At 46.8% G+C, this 20,664-nt stretch overlaps 1 protein-coding gene across 4 annotated transcripts in view; it reads left to right on the forward strand.

Annotated features, from left to right (window-relative positions):
* MDM1 (Mdm1 nuclear protein) overlaps positions 1-20,664 on the forward strand; it is a 132,387-nt gene that overhangs the window by 94,310 nt on the left and 17,413 nt on the right. For all 4 annotated transcript variants that reach the window (XM_063927512.1, XM_063927513.1, XM_063927514.1 and 1 more), the window contains 2 exons: positions 7,641-7,816; positions 10,028-10,306. In XM_063927512.1, the coding sequence (XP_063783582.1) occupies positions 7,641-7,816; positions 10,028-10,306 (455 nt within the window). The remainder of the gene's footprint in view (positions 1-7,640; positions 7,817-10,027; positions 10,307-20,664) is intronic.

Below are 20,664 nucleotides of genomic sequence, written 5' to 3' on the forward strand. Positions count from 1 at the left end.
GAATATTGCATCACCAGAATGTTCGTTTGGAAGACTGAGAGACAGCACCTTTTGAGAGGACAGCAGAACAAGAAGAACAACAAAACGAGAGAACTTATTATCGTAACGAGTTCTCTCCCCCTCAAACTGATTTTCTTATACCCCCTTTACAAATTTCTTCTTTTCTCCTCCTGTAAGATGGACTTGCCCCAAGAGACTGTGATATGGATTTTCCTGTTGACCATGATGTTGACCAGAGCAGTCTGTTTCGGTGAGAGTACCAGTGAGGTCGAGAAAGGATCCAGAAAGGTCCTGATGACTGAGACGGAGGTGTAAATTTCCAATAGCAACCCAATCACCAAGCAAAGGCGAGTACCGGGCACGATCTAACAACCATGTTATTTGTAAACAACTGTGAAGGAATGTTAGTTCAAAAAGAAAATTGTATCTGTAGGCTCTGTGATAATCTGGTTGAAGATGGATGCATAAAGAAATGCCAATCTAGTTTTAATATCCATATGGACCGGCATCCATTGAGTGACTATCACTCTCTAGTGGGTAACGTGCTAAACCAAACAGATTGTTGGGTATGCTCTCAAGTACCTCAGGGTCACAGCAAATCAGGGCTAGTACCATTTCCTTTAACGTTAGGGGAGGTACTTGAGCTAAGTGGTGGGAGACCGGTGGACCGGAGGTTTAACATCTCCAGCCCTCCTAGTTTGAAGCTCCACCAATACCATGTGGATAGGTCCCTCTTATGTTTTAACATCTCCAATCCTAGAAAACCGGGAAATTGGGAAGTGTCATGGAGTAACCACACCATGACCTTTTCACACAGAGCAGATAGAATGCCTACAGATACAGAGCTCGTACGCCACATAGCTAGTAGAGGAAAATCTTTCCGGTATCGATATACCTTAGGAAATAGGATTACTAGAGTTGGAGAGGTATCACCAGGATACTGTGCACATATCGTACAAACTGATACGTGCATTAAGCAGATGGAAGAATTAGGGTCAGGAGATTTCACCTGGAAGGTTTGTAACATGGTCATGTCCTTCTCCGTCCCATATGTTCTCCCCGATGATGCATATTTCATATGCGGGAGAAAGGCGTACAAGTGGCTTGCCCCAAACTCTGAAGGATTGTGTTATATTGGAAAAGTATTGCCTGAAGTGATGACTGTTACACATGACAAAATGAAGGACATACACCGTGGTGCCCAAGCTCCTTATACTCACACTCATTACGAACACCGAGTTAAAAGACAACTGTCAGAAAGATTAGAGCATCCGGCCTCTGATCTTATCCATGAATCCACCGGGATTCAGGTTCTGGTAGCGTTAGATTTCACTCGCACCGCTCAAGGTGTGATGAATTATAAATACATTTCCGCACTCGCCAATTTGTTAGATAATATCACTGAAATGTATGATGACACGTTTAGATACACTGGAAGAGAACTTCAAGCTTACAAAACAGAACTAGTTCAGCATAGGATGGTTCTTAATTACCTTACAGCAGTAACAGGCGGATATTGTGTTACTTTGGCAACACAGTACGGCATAAAGTGTTGCACGTATATCACAAATAGCACCGAGGATCCGGTAGAGGTCATAGACCAAAAGATGGACGATATTCTGCAATTAAAGTGGGAATTCCGTCGAAAACACAATCTCACCCTTGCTGCTGTAGGTAATGAGCTGACTGGTTGGGTGTCATGGTTGAACCCGCGAAATTGGTTCTCCGGTTTGGGAGACTGGGCTCAAGGAGTCATAATGGATGTTGGAAAGTTTCTACTATGTATCTTGGGTGTCATTATATCGATTGGATTGATATTTAGATGCGGGCAGGCTTTAATGAGGTGCAAACAAAGTACAAAAGTGATGAGCTTGAGGAGTGAGGAAACTGTAATTAACCTGGATTTGATTTATGACCCAATGATAGAAACCAGAATGTGATGAAAATGCGATTATACGGTCCGTTTCTTTCACCTGTTTTTCTGCTTTTCCCCAAGATACAAAGACCCCCTTGGACGAGGAAGTTGACGAGACGGTATACAGACAAAGACCACAGACAAGACCAAAGATGAAGAAGATTTGACAACTTTAAATATGGACACTTGATGAACTTTGCCATGGATCCCCAGTTTCCCTAGTACTTTTAAATTCACGCTAGCCCAACATTTTTTGTAAATCTGATGGCTTAGACAAAGCTATTTGCTCATGCTTAAGGAGCAAAACAGCGCAAAGAAGACGACTCTCAACAGATACCGAAAACGACTTCGACGACAGATGTACATTTCCCTGACATAGAATATCATTGCATTTTCCATAAGTGTTCTTTATCTTCATCTCTACAACCCTCAGGTAACGACACACATAGACGATAGGGAATACAGGCACAGATAGCAGCAACCACATACCTCCCCCATTCATGTATCATCAACTAAAATGTGCATCCCCATTTTGTTACAACCACAGCCGAAATGAGCTCGGTAGAGTTTGACAGCCCATCCACAGACCTGTACCACAGGATAAGAAGGAATTCAAATGTATACTTCGCAATACCTCGAAGCTTGATTTACCACACGTACGGCACGATGATACATGACCCTCCAAACATGGACTCATACACACATGCTCCTACTCTCTCACTAGGTCATACCCTTTTCACACCTACTCCTCTCTTCTTCCTTACCCCACCATGGAAATCAATTAACCCCTGACTTACATTTTTCTCCTTAAACGTTTTGTGGCAGTTATTATTGACTGCCAAAGGGTGGACTGTCAAAGTCAGAAAAATGTCTCTATGCACGTTGCCATATTTGCACCGCACACTGGTCCATGCTGCGCATGCGTGCGCTTTCCCGTGTCTGCGCATACCCGCTAGTGCGTGCACCCGCTCGCACGGTATGTGCATTTACGGTAAAGAGTATGTAGTCGTAGCGTGCGACTCAGTCGTTACAAATGTTCAATATTAATGTAGTTTATAGATCATGGTCCCTTTGATAGATTCTGAAAGTTTGGTTAAAATAGAACGTCCCTGAGCCGAGGAATCCCTCTTTACATCGTACGAAGGGTCTAACAGGAATCATACAGCAGTGTTTGGTACCCATCGGAAGAGTATTTAATCAGCAATATTCCGGTGTTGGTTTGGAGCGGATTAATCGCTCGTGCGAATAGTTATGGACATAACAAGTTATGTCTATTTTCTATTATCATTTGTTCCTACTTAGTCATGCATCAGTGGGTCTCAAATGGCTCTTTGACCTCAGAGATCCCCCAAACAATAGTTTGCATGTTAAGAGGGCCTCATATCTACACATGCATAAGGTAATCACAAGAATAGTAATTGAAGATCAATTGTACTCCAAATCAGTATCTTTCCCGCAGACGGAGTGCAATAGTCTTTAATTACACTGAGCTTTGAGACTCAATGGAGAAGACCAACACCTGTGTTTACAAATGGGGCTGGATTTGTATACAGGAAAATAAGGGCTGAGACGTCATTGTCTCAATTGAAAGTGGACATCATGAATATAGAGCAGAACCCAGACAGGATTCTGGGTTTGTATTCGCCAAACAATAGCTTCTCACTAGACAGGAATGTGTTGGTCATCACCCATTGTGTTACATAACCAAGGCCACTGATGCAGCTGGCTCACATGCTGGGAGGGACACACACTTCTTGTGGTTGACACACCCCCACAGCTGGAATGCAGGTATGATATACCCACTGGAGATCACAGGGCTGACTCTCTCACTCAGAACTAAGCTAGCATCAAGCAGCATGGCGGCTACATCCCCAGGACAGAATTCCTTCCCAAAGGCTAAGTATTGAACTTCACATGGCTAGATAAGGAAACAGATAGATTGCTTTCTGGTTTAAATAGGATATTGTAACTTGGTTGTATGATTGTTGGGTGTTTGTGTTGGTGCCTTGTGGAATCTGAGATGGTAGCTGGGATCTTGTTAATCATAAATACCACCATGCAGTACTTTTGAATATGTGCTGGTAGCAATGGCAGGCTGATACTTGTGAGTACCTGGTGGTCTGGTCTTGTGATAACTCATATGCTCTGGTTATAGAGATACTGAAGTTGTTTGGGATGTGAAATTATGAGATGGTTCTAGGAAGTTGGATTACATTGTGAAAGGTGATTTAGATTGTTTGGAATTGTAAAATCAGAACATATGCATTGTTTTGAGGCTTGGACATTTTGGAATAAAATGGAGTCTAGCTTCTGCCCCATGCGGCATTGTAGGGACGATTGTGTAGCTGGGTGTTGTGTATATAGGGACAGGCAGCATGGGTAAGCTCAAGTACTTTCTAAACAAAGATTCTCAGCATTTATTAACTGCGCAGCGATTGTTCCTCACATGTGTAAGCTTCGCTGCAACCATATTGTTTTTTAATGTTATTGTGAGCCAATTTCTCTCTCTCTCTCTCTCTCTCTCCTCTTTTCTCTTATATCTCTCATAGTATTATAGTATTGTACTGTATTGCATTTAGGTCAGTGTAGTATTGTCTTTTTGTATTTATTGTTTAGATCTGTGGTTAGGAAGTCTCTGTTATATTGTAGTGTATCATTTGTACTGTTACCCCCTTTTTACAAGTATATTAGATATAATACAGTTAATAGGCCTTGGAACCTAAACCAGTATCTGTGTATTTTCTATAGTGTTAAGTGTTCACTTGAGCGTCGGTGACGCTCAAGCAGCTTTGTAGATAGTCAGGTTACACAAGGTTGCACTTACACCCTGTACTCACATTAAGGTATTCTGTGTATTTCATTGGTATAAGGTTTTAACATAAAGGTATAGTGTTGTAAGCGTCTGCATCGCTGGTGACCTCCTCGTGGTCTCGAGCGTAAGCTACGCTACAGCGAATCATTCCCCTAGACATAACCAATAACGTGTCCTGTGATCACTGGGCCGCGAGCGAACGTGACGCTTGAGCGTCTCGCCTACGGCTGAGCGATCGCTACGCCAATAGCGTACCATTACGGTACTTCTTGAGCAAACAGCGTACAGTGTTCTTAGCTTCATAAAGGGTTGTTTATACGACAAGGAATTTAGCATTGTCAATGTGAAGGCCTCTGCCTGATTGACAGGCAGAGGTGTTCTCAGGGCGGTGTTGTGGCGAAAAATGGGGGCAGCTCATTTTCGGGGGGAAGCCACGTGACTTCACACTCTGCCGCTGCGACGGAGGAAATGGATTACCATGCATTACCCTGTGCCATGTGTTACCCTGTGTCCCACTGTGCTATGTATTAGCCTGTGTCCCCCGTGCCATGTTTTACCCTGTTCCCCCTGTGCTATGTGTTAGCCTTTGCCCCGTCATGTGTTAGTGCCATGCATTACTCTGTGCCCCCTGTGCCATGCATTACTCTGTGCCCCATGTGCTATGCATTACCCTGTGCTATGAATTACCCTGTGCTGTGTGTTACCCTGTACTCCCTTGTGCCATCTGTTACCATGTGCTCCCATCCTATGTATTGCCCCACTGTGCCATGTTACTCTGGGCTCCCCATATGCTATGTATTACCCTATGCCCCACTATGCTATGTATTACCCTGTGCTATGTGTTACCCTGTGCCCCCTCTGTGCTATGTATTACCCTGTGGTACACTAGAGACCGTGTGATCTGTGAGGAGGGGGGCTGTGTGTAGGCAGTATGATCTGTGTGGAGTGTGATTGCTGTGCTGCTTGCAGATGGGATGGACTATATATAGGGTGGTATATGGAGTAAATCTGGCTCTGTTACTAGCCAGTGCCTCCCCAGCACGTCACTGCCCTGAATCTGTACACAAAGTGCCACAAAGTAGCAGCTGCAGCTTTGTTCCAGTACAAGTTTCATTGTGCTCCACATATACCCCTTTCACATTGCACAAATAACATTATCGACATGGGTCAGTGTGCGCTGTGAAAGCGTCAAGTCCGAATTCCCGGGTCGCCTGACCCGGTAATTCAACCCAGGTTATAAGCAGTGTTATTCCCGAGTTGAATACTGGGTCATTGGCTGCGTAAATGGATTCGCAGGTCGGTGCGACCCGGTACCTGTTTACTAGATAGGGAGAGGCGGCGCGGAGATGAGCTCATCTCCCAGCTCCGCCTCCGCCCCCCGCTGCCGGCTCCACACCCCGCCGCTGTGGCAACGGACCCGGCATATTGCCGGGTCGGACAGCCAGCGAAAGGGGTAGGAGAGTCTCCAATGCCGGATCCCACCTGGGAAGGACCTGTTTCTAATTCCCGTGTGGGATCCGGCATTGGAGATCTGAAAGGGGTAATACAGACCCAATCACACAGTATACATGTGTAATATATGAAATTAATCAGCACAGTCTCCTCAGATGTCCTAGTCACATCACGTTGCAACTAAGATGCAATATTGGCAAAAAAAGATGCCCAATGCTAGCAGAGTTGCACGTGACCTGGAGGCTCACTCACATGAGGCATCTTGCGCTGCAATGGCGTATTGAGGACGCATCTGTACTTAGGGTGTCATTCCGAGTTGATCGCACGAGCAGCAAAAAAATTGCTAAGTGCGATCAACTAGATGCCTCCTATGGGGGAGAGTATTTTAGCATAGCAGGGCTGCGATCGCTTGTGCAGCTCTGCTATGCTAAATTTTTTTTGTGTAAAACAAGACTAGCCCTGCAGTTACTTACCCTGTGCGATGGATCCAGCGATGAAGTTCCCGGAATTGACGGCAGATTCCGCCCTCCAAACGCCTGGAACGCCTACGTTCGGATCTCCACGCCCGGAAAACGGTGAGATGACGCCCCGGAACAAATTCCTCCTGTCAATCTTCTTGCTGTCGCCGCGCAATGACGCGCCTGTGCAATGTGGCCGCCGCGCGATGAACCGCAGCGTGCGAACGGGTCGGAGTGACCCCCTTAGTTAGAGCTATAAAACCTGGGACCAAAGTAATTGTATCACTTTATTTTATTCTCTGGTTGACTCCGGTGGAGAAAGGATGTGCCCACTGAACCAAAAACATTGCAATTATCAAACTGGAAAAAGCAAACCATACATGACTAATTCTCTACAAAATTATTGAATGTGTAATTTTTTTCTTTGCCGTGTGTTTTGACTATACTTGAAATTCATATAAAATAGCCAGTTTTACATTTTCAAATAACATGATCAGTATTAGTTTTTTGTACATGGCACTTTTATCTTACCAGTCACATATTAAACGTGTCCAGCACTGCTTTAGCTATTACAATATTAATAATTAATTACAATTATATTTCATTATCATCATGGAAATCAAGTTAAGGGTTTTTCCATGTTATTTATATAAGATGTTATAGTATAAAAAACTGCACTGTCTGTTTTTTTTTATTATCCTAAATGCCTTCGAGTTCTTGTATGTCTTTGTGCTCACCCATCAAATTATTTGATCCATTGTGCATTTGTCTGTATTCTCCTCCCAAGTTTGTCTATTTGCATTCCATTTGCCCTATACTCTGTGTGTATATGTGACATGCTATCTTAATATTTGTAATATGTCAGAGGCCATTTTTGTGAAAGCTTTAAACAATTTCCTATTCTTCAGTATTGAAGGTTTCACTTTTTATTTTCATTGATAAAGTGCACCAACCTCGCAGTTAGTTAAGATATAATACAAAATATTTGCACACTCTTGACTAGGTGAAGGAACGACGTGAAAAAGCAGAGTATTATAGACGTCGTGCCCAGGGAACTCACTTCTCCCGAGAACACCTCAATCAGATACTTTCCACCAACAACAGATTTTGGGATGTGTCTTCAACCTCCAGCAGTGCAGAAGATATGAGCAGAAATATAAAAGCTCTAGATCTTGCTGGGTACGTTTCATAGAGTCCCTGAATTACAGTACAACATGGCTAAGACTTTACTTTCTTTCTTTGAAGTTTAGGGGTTGTGAGGAGTCTATTACAGCAATTTATAACGTCTGTAATCCTAATGAGTATACATACTAAATAACATTAAAATAGGAGAATATAGTGAATATACACTGAGTGGCCAAATTATTATGACCACCCCACAAATAACTATTCTGTAGATGATGCTGAAGTAGGATGTCTGAATCTGTAAAGATGCCTATATGTCAAAAGATTTATCTTCCAATCTGGCTGGTTGGAATGAAAATCTGGTAATGGATGGGAGCAAATGACAGTTGACCATTTGAAACGGTCAACTATCATTTTCTCCCATCCATTACCAGATTTTCGTTCCAACCAGCCAGATTGGAAGATAAATCTTTTGGTGTATGGGCACCTTTAGAACGGAAGGATGAAGGTGTACACAGACTAATTAAATGTATTACTAATGAAATAATAGGTAAATAACACAATCTAGTGGGAGTATGAACGTGGAATGGTTGCTGGCGCTCGCAGAAGTGGGGTGCGAATCAGCAAGACTGCTGCACTGATGAATTATTCGAGGGTGGCAGATGTTACAATGTGCGCATTGTGGACCAGCAGACAAAAAACTGGGTCTGAGCCCAAGGCCTGTGGTCAGAAACTGTTGCTGGATGCTCAAGCGAAACCAGGAGTGGGCAGACTTGTTCATTACTACAGACGGGCAACTATGCGGTAGATGTACTATAGCGTCACACAGTATGACCACAGAGATGTGTACAACTGCCATTCTTGGGACATGCAGTATGCTTTTAGGGGGTCATTCCGAGTTGTTCGCTCGTTATTTTTTTCTCGCACCGGAGCGATTAGTCGCTAATGCGCATGCGCAATGTCCGCAGTGCGACTGCGCCAAGTAAATTTGCTATGCAGTTAGGTATTTTACTCACGGCATTACGAGGTTTTTTCTTTGTTCTGGTGATCGTAATGTGATTGACAGGAAGTGGGTGTTTCTGGGCGGAAACTCGCTGTTTTATGGGTGTGTGTGAAAAAACGCTACCGTTTCTGGGAAAAACGCGGGAGTGGCTGGAGAAACGGAGCATGTCTGGGCGAATGCTGGGTGTGTTTGTGACGTCAAACCAGGAACGAAACTGACTGAACTGATCGCAGATGCCGAGTAAGTGTGGAGCTACTCAGAAACTGCTAAGTAATGTCTATTCGCAATTCTGCTAATCTTTCGTTCGCAATTTTGATAAGCTAAGATTCACTCCCAGTAGGCGGCGGCTTAGCGTGTGCAAAGCTGCTAAAAGCAGCTTGCGAGCGAACAACTCGGAATGACCCCCTTAGTTCCATGAGCACAATAGGGGACCAATAACGGCTGACATTGCATGCAGATCAGCATCCGCCCCACAGACTGTTTTTGCTTAGAATATGCAGGTTAAACCCTTTGTTTATTTTTATTAATGTTCTCTGTCTTTTCTTACAATAAATTTGTAACAGTCATATGAAGTGAGAATATTGGCCCTCATTCTGAGTTGATCGCTCGCTAGCTGCTTTTAGCAGCAGTGCAAACGCTAAGCCGCCGCCCTCTGGGAGTGTATCTTAGCTTAGCAGAAGTGCGAACGAAAGATTAGCAGAATTGCTTGAAAATCTTTTCCTGCCGTTTCTGAGTAGCTCCAGACCTACTCCTAGATTGCGATCACTGCAGACTGTTTAGTTCCTGGTTTGACGTCACAAACACGCCCTGCGTTCAGCCAGCCACTCCCCCGTTTCTCCAGCCACTCCTGTGTTTTAGCCTGACACGCCTGCGTTTTTTAGCACACTCCCGGAAAACGGTCAGTTTCCGCCCAGAAACACCCACTTCCTGTCAATCACTCACCGATCAGCAGAGCGACTGAAAAGCGTTGCTCGCCCCTGTGTAAAATAGCTTAGTTTTGTGTGAAATTACTTGGCGCGTGTGCCCTGCGGCCCATACGCATGCGCAGAACAGCCGATTTTTAGCCTGATCGCTATGCTGCGAAAAACGGCAGCGAGCGATCAACTCGGAATGACCCCCATAGGTAGACAGAGCAGTAGGTAGTAAATGCAGTAATACATTGCTGTGCAAGCTAAGCATGTTGGTCCTGATTGCATCCCACATGATAGGAGCACACGTCATTAACTTTACTTCTAATTGTTGATTGTACATTGTTTTAATAGATTACAAACATCTTCAAGGGATGAAAAAATACACCAGACACCCAAAAAAATGAAAACTGGACCAGATGCAGATTTAGGGGTGTTAAATCCCCCAGCCACCCCAGTTAGAAGGAAACTAGTTTGGGATGAGTATGATGATCCAGGGCAAACAGAAGAGATAGTGCCCTTGAGAATAGAGGATGAACCTGAGGAAGCTGAGGACACTGAAGAGATAGATCAGGCAGAGCACAATGCAGAGGAAGAGCACACAAAGAACAACAATGAAACAAGGATGCAGAGGTAGTGTTTCAACAATGTTCTATTTTAACATTTGGGTTTCTCACCCACTATGTAACACACTGTTCAGTGACAACTTCCTTTTACTTTCGCTATGTTACTGTTACTATTAAACTGCTGATCTCTTACATATGATCTTATCAGATAACAGAGTCAGATAATTATTTTTTTTAAATGCATTTGTTTGCTGAAACTCTGCATATGTAAAAATGTAACTAGTTCAGAGTTGTATAGCACGTACATCTTATTTAACGCAAAAGCTGACTTGCCACAACTTTTATGCAAACTGCACTGGTAATTGCCAATAAACACTAACGCCCCATACACACTAGATGAGAAAGTAAAAGATCTCGCTCAGAAGGGCCAATCTAAGCGAGATCTTATACAATCTCGTCCAGTGTGTACACTCAATCTTGTTAACGATGCGCGCTCCCGCACATCGTTAACGCCCCCTGCCTCGTCTGAACATGTACAGACGAGGGAGGTCCTCGTTATTGGGTGTTGTTCCCCCCGCCATCGCTCCCTTCCCCGCTGGCATCGGAAAGTGTGTATGCACTTGGGTCCCCGCCGCCGCCAATATCGGCGGAGATTGTGTAGTGTGTACTGGGCTTAACACATTTCCTTCTCTCCTAAAGCAAAACTAGTGAATGAACAAACTGAGACTGACAAAAGGGCAATATCTTTACTACATACTGGCAGTAATTGCACACTTGTAATTATATATAATACCCTGGTACAGTAGTTCCCAAACTCTAGTTCAGACATCCTTTTTATGTTAGAATTTTTTTGCAGCACCTCGAGACCAAGTGGTAGATTCAGTTAGTGTTGAGGGCTTAATGGAACTTCTTACGCTTATGTAACACTAGCAAAAATAAGCTCTTATGTGTGCAGCGCTTAATAGAATCTCCCCCTCATAGGCGTTTCTATAATGGGTGCACACACTGCACCCATAGAATATACTTACCCGTCTGGAGTCCCGCGACGGAGGCCCTGCTGTGCGGGCACAGATCACTCGGAAAATGGCCACTGCGACAATTTCCGAGTGATTTGCGCATGCGCACTGGAGGTGTCACCGGGAACGAGGCACGGGCGCCATGTTCCCGGAGAGCTGCGCATGCACAGTAGACTCTGGCATTAAGCCAGAGTCTACTGCTGCCGGAGAGGAGGGGGCTGCTGCGGAGGCTGCACATGGGTCCCCTCCTCTCTTAATACGCCCCTGCTCCTCCTAAAAGTTTCCTATTGAGATACTAATTAATATATTTATTAACAGAAAATATAATTTTATTGCCACAATACAGCCCCAGCATAAATTCCCCCATATGACTATCTGCCATTGCCCCCACAAAAATACCCAACATGGGCTCCATGGTGTCATGCCACATAGATATGCCCACACAATAGTGCCTCACATAAATAACCTACATTGGCCCAATAGTACCCCTTGCCAGTTCATTGCTGTAGAACAGGCATGTCAAACTCAAAATCCCAACCGGGCTGAATAACCAAGGTCTAAGATTTGTGTGGGCCACAAGAAAAAAACAAACGTCTTTTGTGTAATGATGGTTAGGGTTAGGCTGCAGACGGGGAGGTTAGGGCTATGCTGCGGGAGAGGAGGTTAGAGTTAGGCACTGGGAGAGGGGTCAGTTAGGGTTAGGCTGCGGGAGAGGAGGTTAGGGTTAGTCACTGGGAGAGAGGGGCAGTTAGGGTTAGGCTGCGGGAGAGGAGGTTAAGGTTAGGCACTGAGGGGCAGATGTATTAACCTGGAGAAGGCATAATGAAGTGATAAACCAGTGATATGTGCAAGGTGATAAAGGCACCAGCCAATCAGCTCCAATATGTAAATTAACAGTTAGGATCTGATTGGCTGGTGCCTTTATCACCTTGCACATATCACTGGTTTATCACTTCCTTATGCCTTCTCCAGGTTAATACATCTGCCCCGAGAGAGGGGGCAGTTAGGGTTAGGCTGCGGGAGAGGAGGTTAGGGTTAGTCACTGGGAGAGAGGGGCAGTTAGGGTTAGGCTGCGGGAGAGGAGGTTAGGGTTAGTCACTGGGAGAGAGGGGCAGTTAGGGTTAGGCTGCAGGAGAGGAGGTTAGAGTTAGGCAGTGGGAGAGGGGGCAGTTAGGGTGAGCCTGCGGGAGAGGAGGTTAGGGTTAGGCACTGGGAGAGGGGGGCAGTTAGGGTTAGGCTGCGGGAGAGGAGGTTTGGAATAGGCACTGAGAGAGGGGGCAGTTAGGGTAATGCTGTGGGAGAGGAGGTTAGGGTTAGGCACTGAGAGAGGGGGTAGTTAGGGTTATGCTGTGGGAGAGGAGGTTAGGGTTAGGCACTGAGAGAGGGGGTTAGTTGGGGTTAGGTTGCGGAAGGGGAGGTAAGGATTAGGCACCCAGGGGGGTGGTTAGGGTTAGGCTGCGGGAGGTGAAGTTAGGGTTAATCTGCTGGAGGTTAGGGTTAGGCTGCAGGAGAGGAGGTTAGGGTTATGCACCCGGGGGGGGCAGTTAGAGTTAGGCCTAGGGAGGGGAGGTTAGGGTTAGGCACCGTGAGGGGAGGGTTAGGGTTAGATTTGTCCATGGTCCATTAGCCAACTTGAATTTAAACATAACCCTGAGGACTCCCTGCTGAGGGGGATTAAGAGAAACAAAGTCACAAGAGCTGCTGCTGGAAAGTTTTAGCCGGGCATAGAGAGAGTGTGCAGTAGAATCATCATACCCAGTACCCCAACCCTCCACACCCAGCACAAGCATATAGCATGGGGCACAGCACAGACCGATGGCTACAGCAATAGTGGCAATGAGGAGACAGTGACTTCAACATAATTATTTCTCTGACGTCCTAGTGGATGCTGGGACTCCGTCAGGACCATGGGGAATAGCGGCTCCGCAGGAGACAGGGCACAAAATTTAAAAGTTTGACCACTAGGTGGTGTGTACTGGCTCCTCCCCCTATGACCCTCCTCCAAGCCTCAGTTAGGTTTTTGTGCCCGTCCGAGCAGGGTGCAATCTAGGTGGCTCTCCTAAAGAGCTGCTTAGAAAAAGTTTGTTAGGTTTTTTATTTTCAGTGAGTCCTGCTGGCAACAGGCTCACTGCAACGAGGGACTTAGGGGAGAAGAAGTGAACTCACCTGCGTGCAGGATGGATTTGCTTCTTAGGCTACTGGACACTAGCTCCAGAGGGACGATCACAGGTACAGCCTGGATGGGTCACCGGAGCCGCGCCGCCGACCCCCTTGCAGATGCCGAATAGAGAAGAGGTCCAGAAACCGGCGGCAGAAGACGTCTCAGTCTTCATGAGGTAGCGCACAGCACTGCAGCTGTGCGCCATTGCTCTCCGCACACTTCACACCAGCGGTCACTGAGGGTGCAGGGCGCTGGGGGGGGGCGCCCTGGGCAGCAATGTAATATACCTATTCTGGCTAAAATATATCACATATAGCCCCTGGGGCTATATGGATGTATTTAACCCCTGCCAGGTTCCAAAAAAACCGGGAGAAGAAGCCCGCCGAAAAGGGGGTGGGGCCTATTCTCCTCAGCACACAGCGCCATTTTCCTGCCCAGCTCCGCTGCGAGGAAGGCTCCCAGGACTCTCCCCTGCACTGCACTACAGAAACAGGGTAAAAACAGAGAGGGGGGGCACTTATTGGCGATATTTATAATATTTGAGCTGCTATAAAGGGAACACACTTATTAAGGTTGTCCCTATATATATTTATAGCGCTTGGGTGTGTGCTGGCAAACTCTCCCTCTGTCTCCCCAAAGGGCTAGTGGGGTCCTGTCTTCTATCAGAGCATTCCCTGTGTGTCTGCTGTGTGTCGGTACGTGTGTGTCGACATGTATGAGGACGATGTTGACGTGGAGGCGGAGCAATTGCCTGTAATGGTGATGTCACCCCCTAGGGAGTCGACACCAGAATGGATGGCTTTGTTTATGGAATTACGGGATAGTGTCAGCACGCTGCAAAAGTCGGTTGACGACATGAGACAGCCGGCAAACCAGTTAGTACCTGTCCAGGCGTCTCAGACACCGTCAGGGGCTGTAAAACGCCCTTTACCTCAGTCGGTCGACACAGACCCAGACACTGACACTGAATCCAGTGTCGACGGTGAAGAAACAAACGTATTTTCCAGTAGGGCCACACGTTATATGATCACGGCAATGAAGGAGGCTTTGCATATCTCTGATACTGCAAGTACCACAAAAAGGGGTATTATGTGGGGTGTGAAAAAACTACCGATAGTTTTTCCTGAATCAGAGGAACTGAATGAAGTGTGTGATGAAGCGTGGGTTACCCCAGATAGAAAACTGCTAATTTCAGAGAAGTTATTGGCATTATACCCTTTCCCGCCAGAGGTTAGGGCGCGCTGGGAAACACCACCTAGGGTGGATAAGGCGCTCACACGCTTATCAAAGCAAGTGGCGTTACCGTCTCCTGATACGGCCGCCCTCAAGGATCCAGCTGATAGGAGGCTGGAGAATACATTAAAAAGTATATACACACATACGGGTGTTATACTGAGACCAGCAATCGCCTCAGCCTGGATGTGCAGTGCTGGCGTGGCTTGGTCGGAGTCACTGTCTGAAAATATTGATACCCTGGATAGGGACAGTATTTTACTGACTATAGAGCAGTTAAAGGATGCATTTCTTTATATGCGAGATGCACAGAGAGATATTTGCACTCTGGCATCAAGAGTAAGTGCGATGTCCATATCTGCCAGAAGAAGTTTATGGACGCGCCAGTGGTCAGGTGATGCGGATTCCAAACGACATATGGAAGTATTGCCGTATAAGGGGGAGGAATTATTTGGGGTCGGTCTATCAGATCTGGTGGCCACGGCAACGGCCGGAAAATCCACCTTTTTACCCCAGGTCACCTCCCAGCAGAAAAAGCCGCAGGCTTTTCAGCCGCAGTCCTTTCGTTCCTATAAGAACAAACGAGCAAAAGGACATTCCTATTTGCCCCGAGGCAAAGGAAAGGGTAAGAGACTGCAACAAGCAGCTCCTTTCCAGGAGCAGAAGCCCCCCCGGCTTCTACAAAGGCGTCAGAATGACGCTGGGACCTTACAAGCAGACTCAGGGGCGGTGGGGGGTCGCCTCAAACATTTCAGCGCACAGTGGGCTCACTCGCAGGTGGACCCCTGGATCCTGCAGGTAGTATCTCAGGGTTACAGGTTGGAATTCGAGAAGTCCCCTCCTCGCCGTTTCCTAAAGTCTGCTTTGCCAACGTCTCCCTCCGACAGGGCGACGGTATTGGAGGCCATTCACAAGCTGTATTCTCAGCAGGTGATAGTCAAGGTACCCCTCCTACACCAAGGGTACCTCAGGTTAGTGGTCTAAAACTGTCATTATCAGTTTCAGACGCTGCCGTTTGGATTGTCCACGGCACCCCGGGTCTTTACCAAGGTAATGGCCGAAATGATGATCCTTCTTCGAAGAGAAGGCGTCTTAATTATCCCTTACTTGGACGATCTCCTGATAAGGGCAAGATCCAGAGAACAGCTGGAGGTCGGAGTAGCACTAACCCAAGTAGTGCTCCAACAACACGGGTGGATTCTGAATTTTCCAAAATCCCAACTGATCCCGACGACACGTCTGTTGTTCCTAGGGATGATTCTGGACACTGTTCAGAAAAAGGTATTTCTTCCGGAGGAGAAAGCCAGGGAGTTATCCGATCTAGTCAGGAACCTCCTAAAACCAGGAAAAGTATCTGTGCATCAATGCACAAGAGTCCTGGGAAAAATGGTAGCTTCTTACGAAGTGATTCCATTCGGCAGATTCCATGCACGAACTTTTCAGTGGGATCTGCTGGACAAATGGTCCGGATCGCATCTGCAGATGCATCAGCGGATAAAATTGTCCACAAGGACAAGAGTGTCTCTGCTATGGTGGTTGCAGAGTGCTCATCTGTTAGAAGGCCGCAGATTCGGCATACAGAACTGGGTCCTAGTGACCACGGATGCCAGCCTGAGAGGCTGGGGAGCGGTCACACAGGGAAGAAACTTCCAGGGCGTGTGGTCAAGCCTGGAGACGTCTCTTCACATAAATATACTGGAGCTAAGAGCAATCTACAATGCTCTAAGCCTGGCAAAACCTCTGCTTCAGGGTCAGCCGGTGTTGATTCAGTCGGACAACATCACGGCAGTCGCCCACGTAAACAGACAGGGCGGCACAAGAAGCAGGAGGGCAATGGCAGAAGCTGCAAGGATTCTCCGCTGGGCAGAAAATCATGTGTTAGCACTGTCAGCTGTGTTCATCCCGGGAGTGGACAACTGGGAAGCAGACTTCCTCAGCAGACACGATCTGCACCCGGGAGAGTGGGGACTTCATCCAGAAGTCTTCCACATGATTGTGGTCCATTGGGAAAGACCAATGGTGGACATGATGGCGTCCCGCCTCAACAAAAAACTGGACAGGTATTGCGCCAGGTCAAGAGACCCTCAGGCAATAGCTGTAGACGCTCTGGTAACACCATGGGTGTACCAGTCAGTGTATGTGTTTCCTCCTCTGCCTCTCATACCAAAAGTACTGAGAATTATACGGCAAAGGGGAGTAAGAACGATACTCGTGGCTCCGGATTGGCCAAGAAGAACTTGGTACCCGGAACTTCAGGAGATGCTCACGGAAGATCCGTGGCCTCTACCTCTAAGACGGGACCTGCTTCAGCAGGGACCGTGTCTATTCCAAGACTTACCGCGGCTGCGTTTGACGGCATGGCGGTTGAACGCCGAATCCTAAGGGAAAAAGGCATTCCGGAAGAGGTCATCCCTACCCTGGCAAAAGCCAGGAAGGAGGTGACTGCACAACATTATCACCGCATTTGGAGAAAATATGTTGCGTGGTGTGAGGCCAGGAAGGCCCCGACGGATGAATTTCAACTGGGTCGATTCCTACATTTCCTGCAAACAGGATTGTCTATGGGCCTCAAATTAGGGTCCATTAAGGTTCAAATTTCGGCCCTGTCGATTTTCTTCCAGAAAGATTTGGCTTCAGTTCCTGAAGTCCAGACTTTTGTAAAAGGAGTACTACATATACAGCCCCCGGTTGTGCCCCCAGTGGCACCGTGGGATCTTAATGTAGTTTTGGATTTTCTCAAATCCCATTGGTTTGAGCCACTCAAATCGGTGGATTTGAAATATCTTACATGGAAAGTAACCATGCTACTGGCCCTGGCTTCAGCCAGGAGAGTGTCAGAATTGGCGGCTTTATCGTATAAAAGCCCATATCTGATTTTCCATTCGGACAGGGCAGAACTGCGGACGCGTCCTCACTTTCTGCCTAAGGTGGTTTCAGCGTTTCACCTGAACCAGCCTATTGTGGTGCCTGCGGCTACTAGCGATTTGGAGGATTCCAAGTTGCTGGACGTTGTCAGAGCATTGAAAATATATTCAAGGACGGCTGGAGTCAGAAAATCTGACTCGCTGTTTATACTGTATGCACCCAACAAGCTGGGTGCTCCTGCTTCTAAGCAGACGATTGCTCGTTGGATTTGTAGCACAATTCAACTTGCACATTCTGTGGCAGGCCTGCCACAGCCTAAATCTGTCAAGGCCCATTCCACAAGTAAGGTGGGCTCATCTTGGGCGGCTGCCCGAGGGGTCTCGGCATTACAACTCTGCCGAGCAGCTACGTGGTCAGGGGAGAACAACGTTTGTAAAATTCTACAAATTTGATACCCTGGCTAAGGAGGACCTGGAGTTCTCTCATTCGGTGCTGCAGAGTCATCCGCACTCTCCCGCCCGTTTGGGAGCTTTGGTATAATCCCCATGGTCCTGACGGAGTCCCAGCCTCCACTAGGACGTCAGAGAAAATAAGATTTTACTTACCGATAAATCTATTTCTCGTAGTCCGTAGTGGATGCTGGGCGCCCATCCCAAGTGCGGATTGTCTGCAATACTTGTACATAGTTATTGTTACAAAAAAATCGGGTTGTTATTGTTGTGAGCCGTCTGTTCAGAGGCTCCTACGTTTGTCATACTGTTAACTGGGTTCAGATCACAAGTTGTACGGTGTGATTGGTGTGGCTGGTATGAGTCTTACCCGGGATTCAAAATCCTTCCTTATTGTGTACGCTCGTCCGGGCACAGTATCCTAACTGAGGCTTGGAGGAGGGTCATAGGGGGAGGAGCCAGTACACACCACCTAGTGGTCAAACTTTTAAATTTTGTGCCCTGTCTCCTGCGGAGCCGCTATTCCCCATGGTCCTGACGGAGTCCCAGCATCCACTACGGACTACGAGAAATAGATTTATCGGTAAGTAAAATCTTATTTTCGGTACCTATAATTATGGGGGACACACAGGGAGGTCTCTACATAAGCTGCACAGGCCAGGATAAAGTTGCTGTGTGCATACCGCATCTCACAGCGCTATCACACTCACACATGGGCCTCTGCCAAGGAAGCGAGATCTAGAAGCCAGACACAGGGGATGCCTCCTAGCGGAACAGCCCGCCTCCTCTCTTCCCCCTGCTCTCCCTCACCTCGACCTGTTTCTTGGCTTGTCCAGGCTCAGCAGGTAGAGGTGCTGTTGCTCTACTGACATGTCCGCAGCGCCTCCACTTCATGCGCCACATGGGGAGAGAGCATCCGGGAAGCTTGCAGAGCAGACTCACCAGAGCTCGAGGATGCGGAGCTCTTCAGCCTCCTGCTGCAGCAGCTGCCATGTAACTGCTTGCTGCCAGTAACAGCAGCTGAAACAGCCTCCAAAGCAGTGCAGCAATTTCAATAAAAAAAAAAACTGTCAGAAAATGACAGAGGTGCACGTGCCTTGGTGCGCCCCCCCCCCCTTTGAATCCACCCGTGCCCGGACGAATGTGGTGAGGTGGGGGGCTGAGCTTTGTGAAGTTGGAACTACAGAGGCAGCCAGGAATGCGCAGCAGCATCCCCTGTGGACATTTCCCTGTCTCCCCATATAATAGCTGCTGCATATGCGTAGAACGAATGTTGCCCAATCAGAGCTGAGCTCCGTTCACAGCGGCGGGCCACATTCAATGTTTATTAGAATAGTAGATGCGGGCCACAAAAGCATGTGTTTGGGGCCGCGAGTTTGCCACATCTGCTGTAGAATGTGAAGGTGAGTCGATGCTGCAGCCTGTGCTGGGCGGCCTTGCTTACTTCTGACAGAGGTGGTCTTTTTATGCAGATGCACTGTGCACCTAGCCCCAACATGGAAAAGGAGAATATAACAGCAGGAGCCAGAGGCTGTTACACACCTGGATAGGCAACATCGCTGGAGTGTCTAATGACAGCCATTCAGGGGCCGGACAGTGTGATTCCCCCTGCTTTACCTCTTCTATGCTGGCTGCAGTCAGCACTCACGTGAGGTAAGGTAGGTTTGCTCACCAGGCGCCTCCTCCCATGGTCACCAGCAACAGGAGGAGAATGGAGGTGGTGAAGCCAGAGTTTGAAGCCCTCTCTGAATGGCTGCACTCTGTAGCTATGGCTAAAGTAGTGTGTGGCCAGCCCAATAACTTGCCAGCTCAAATTATTTCATTTGGGACCCGAACCATACCTTTAGGCTGAGAGTTCGGTGGAACAGTTTGGGAATCGCTGCCCTTGTATAATGTTTAATTAAACATCTCTTTAGTATGACAGGACACATTTTCCTTGACTTGGACAAAGCTGCATGAAACGAAAGGATATTCTGTGTATCACTCACAATTTCCATCAGTTGCCTATTGTTGTAACCTTTTATATTGGCAGTATCACTGTTAGTATGCTCAGTTAGTATCAGTCTTCTTGCACAGGTAGCAGAGATGTGACTCAGCAGGAAGAGGTGAGCTCAGCATTCACCATAACACGTAGCGGAACAGTTCTCCTAGCCACAAAACTGCTCTTGTGTCATAAGGATTTTGTAGTTGTGTTTTTTCTGAGCTCCAAGTTTCTTTGCTTGCTAGTTTCTTCTGATAGAATTGTTTGTGGTTAAGAGATGGAGTTTTCTTCAAATGGATTCCATTGCTCAGTACTTCTTGTTTCTTAACTTTGTGCTTTTTTAATCTTGTTTCAGAAAGAGGAAAGGAAAGTGAATTTGTTATAACTTCCTAAGATTTATTGAAGGGACATCATAGCGAAATCTCTCTTTTTAAACATAAAAGAAATAAAAGTTGTCAGAAATCAATAAAATCACAGAAATCATTGTTTTGTGCAGCGGAATATAGTAAAGGTGGATTGTCAATAGAGAACTCGCTGGATTTAGACAGATGACTTTCGCTCAAAATTAGTTAGATGGCAATGGAGCCGTAATTAGACATTTCGGTGCCCTGTGCCAGAAAGAGCATTGATTCCCCCCCCCCCCATTGTAAATAGGGACAGTGGTCTTGTGGGGAAGGGGCACGGCCGCACTATAGTACCCCCAATTCACATTCACATTGC

The sequence above is a fragment of the Pseudophryne corroboree genome, chromosome 6, assembly GCF_028390025.1.
Source record: "Pseudophryne corroboree isolate aPseCor3 chromosome 6, aPseCor3.hap2, whole genome shotgun sequence".
Taxonomy (NCBI): domain Eukaryota; kingdom Metazoa; phylum Chordata; class Amphibia; order Anura; family Myobatrachidae; genus Pseudophryne; species Pseudophryne corroboree.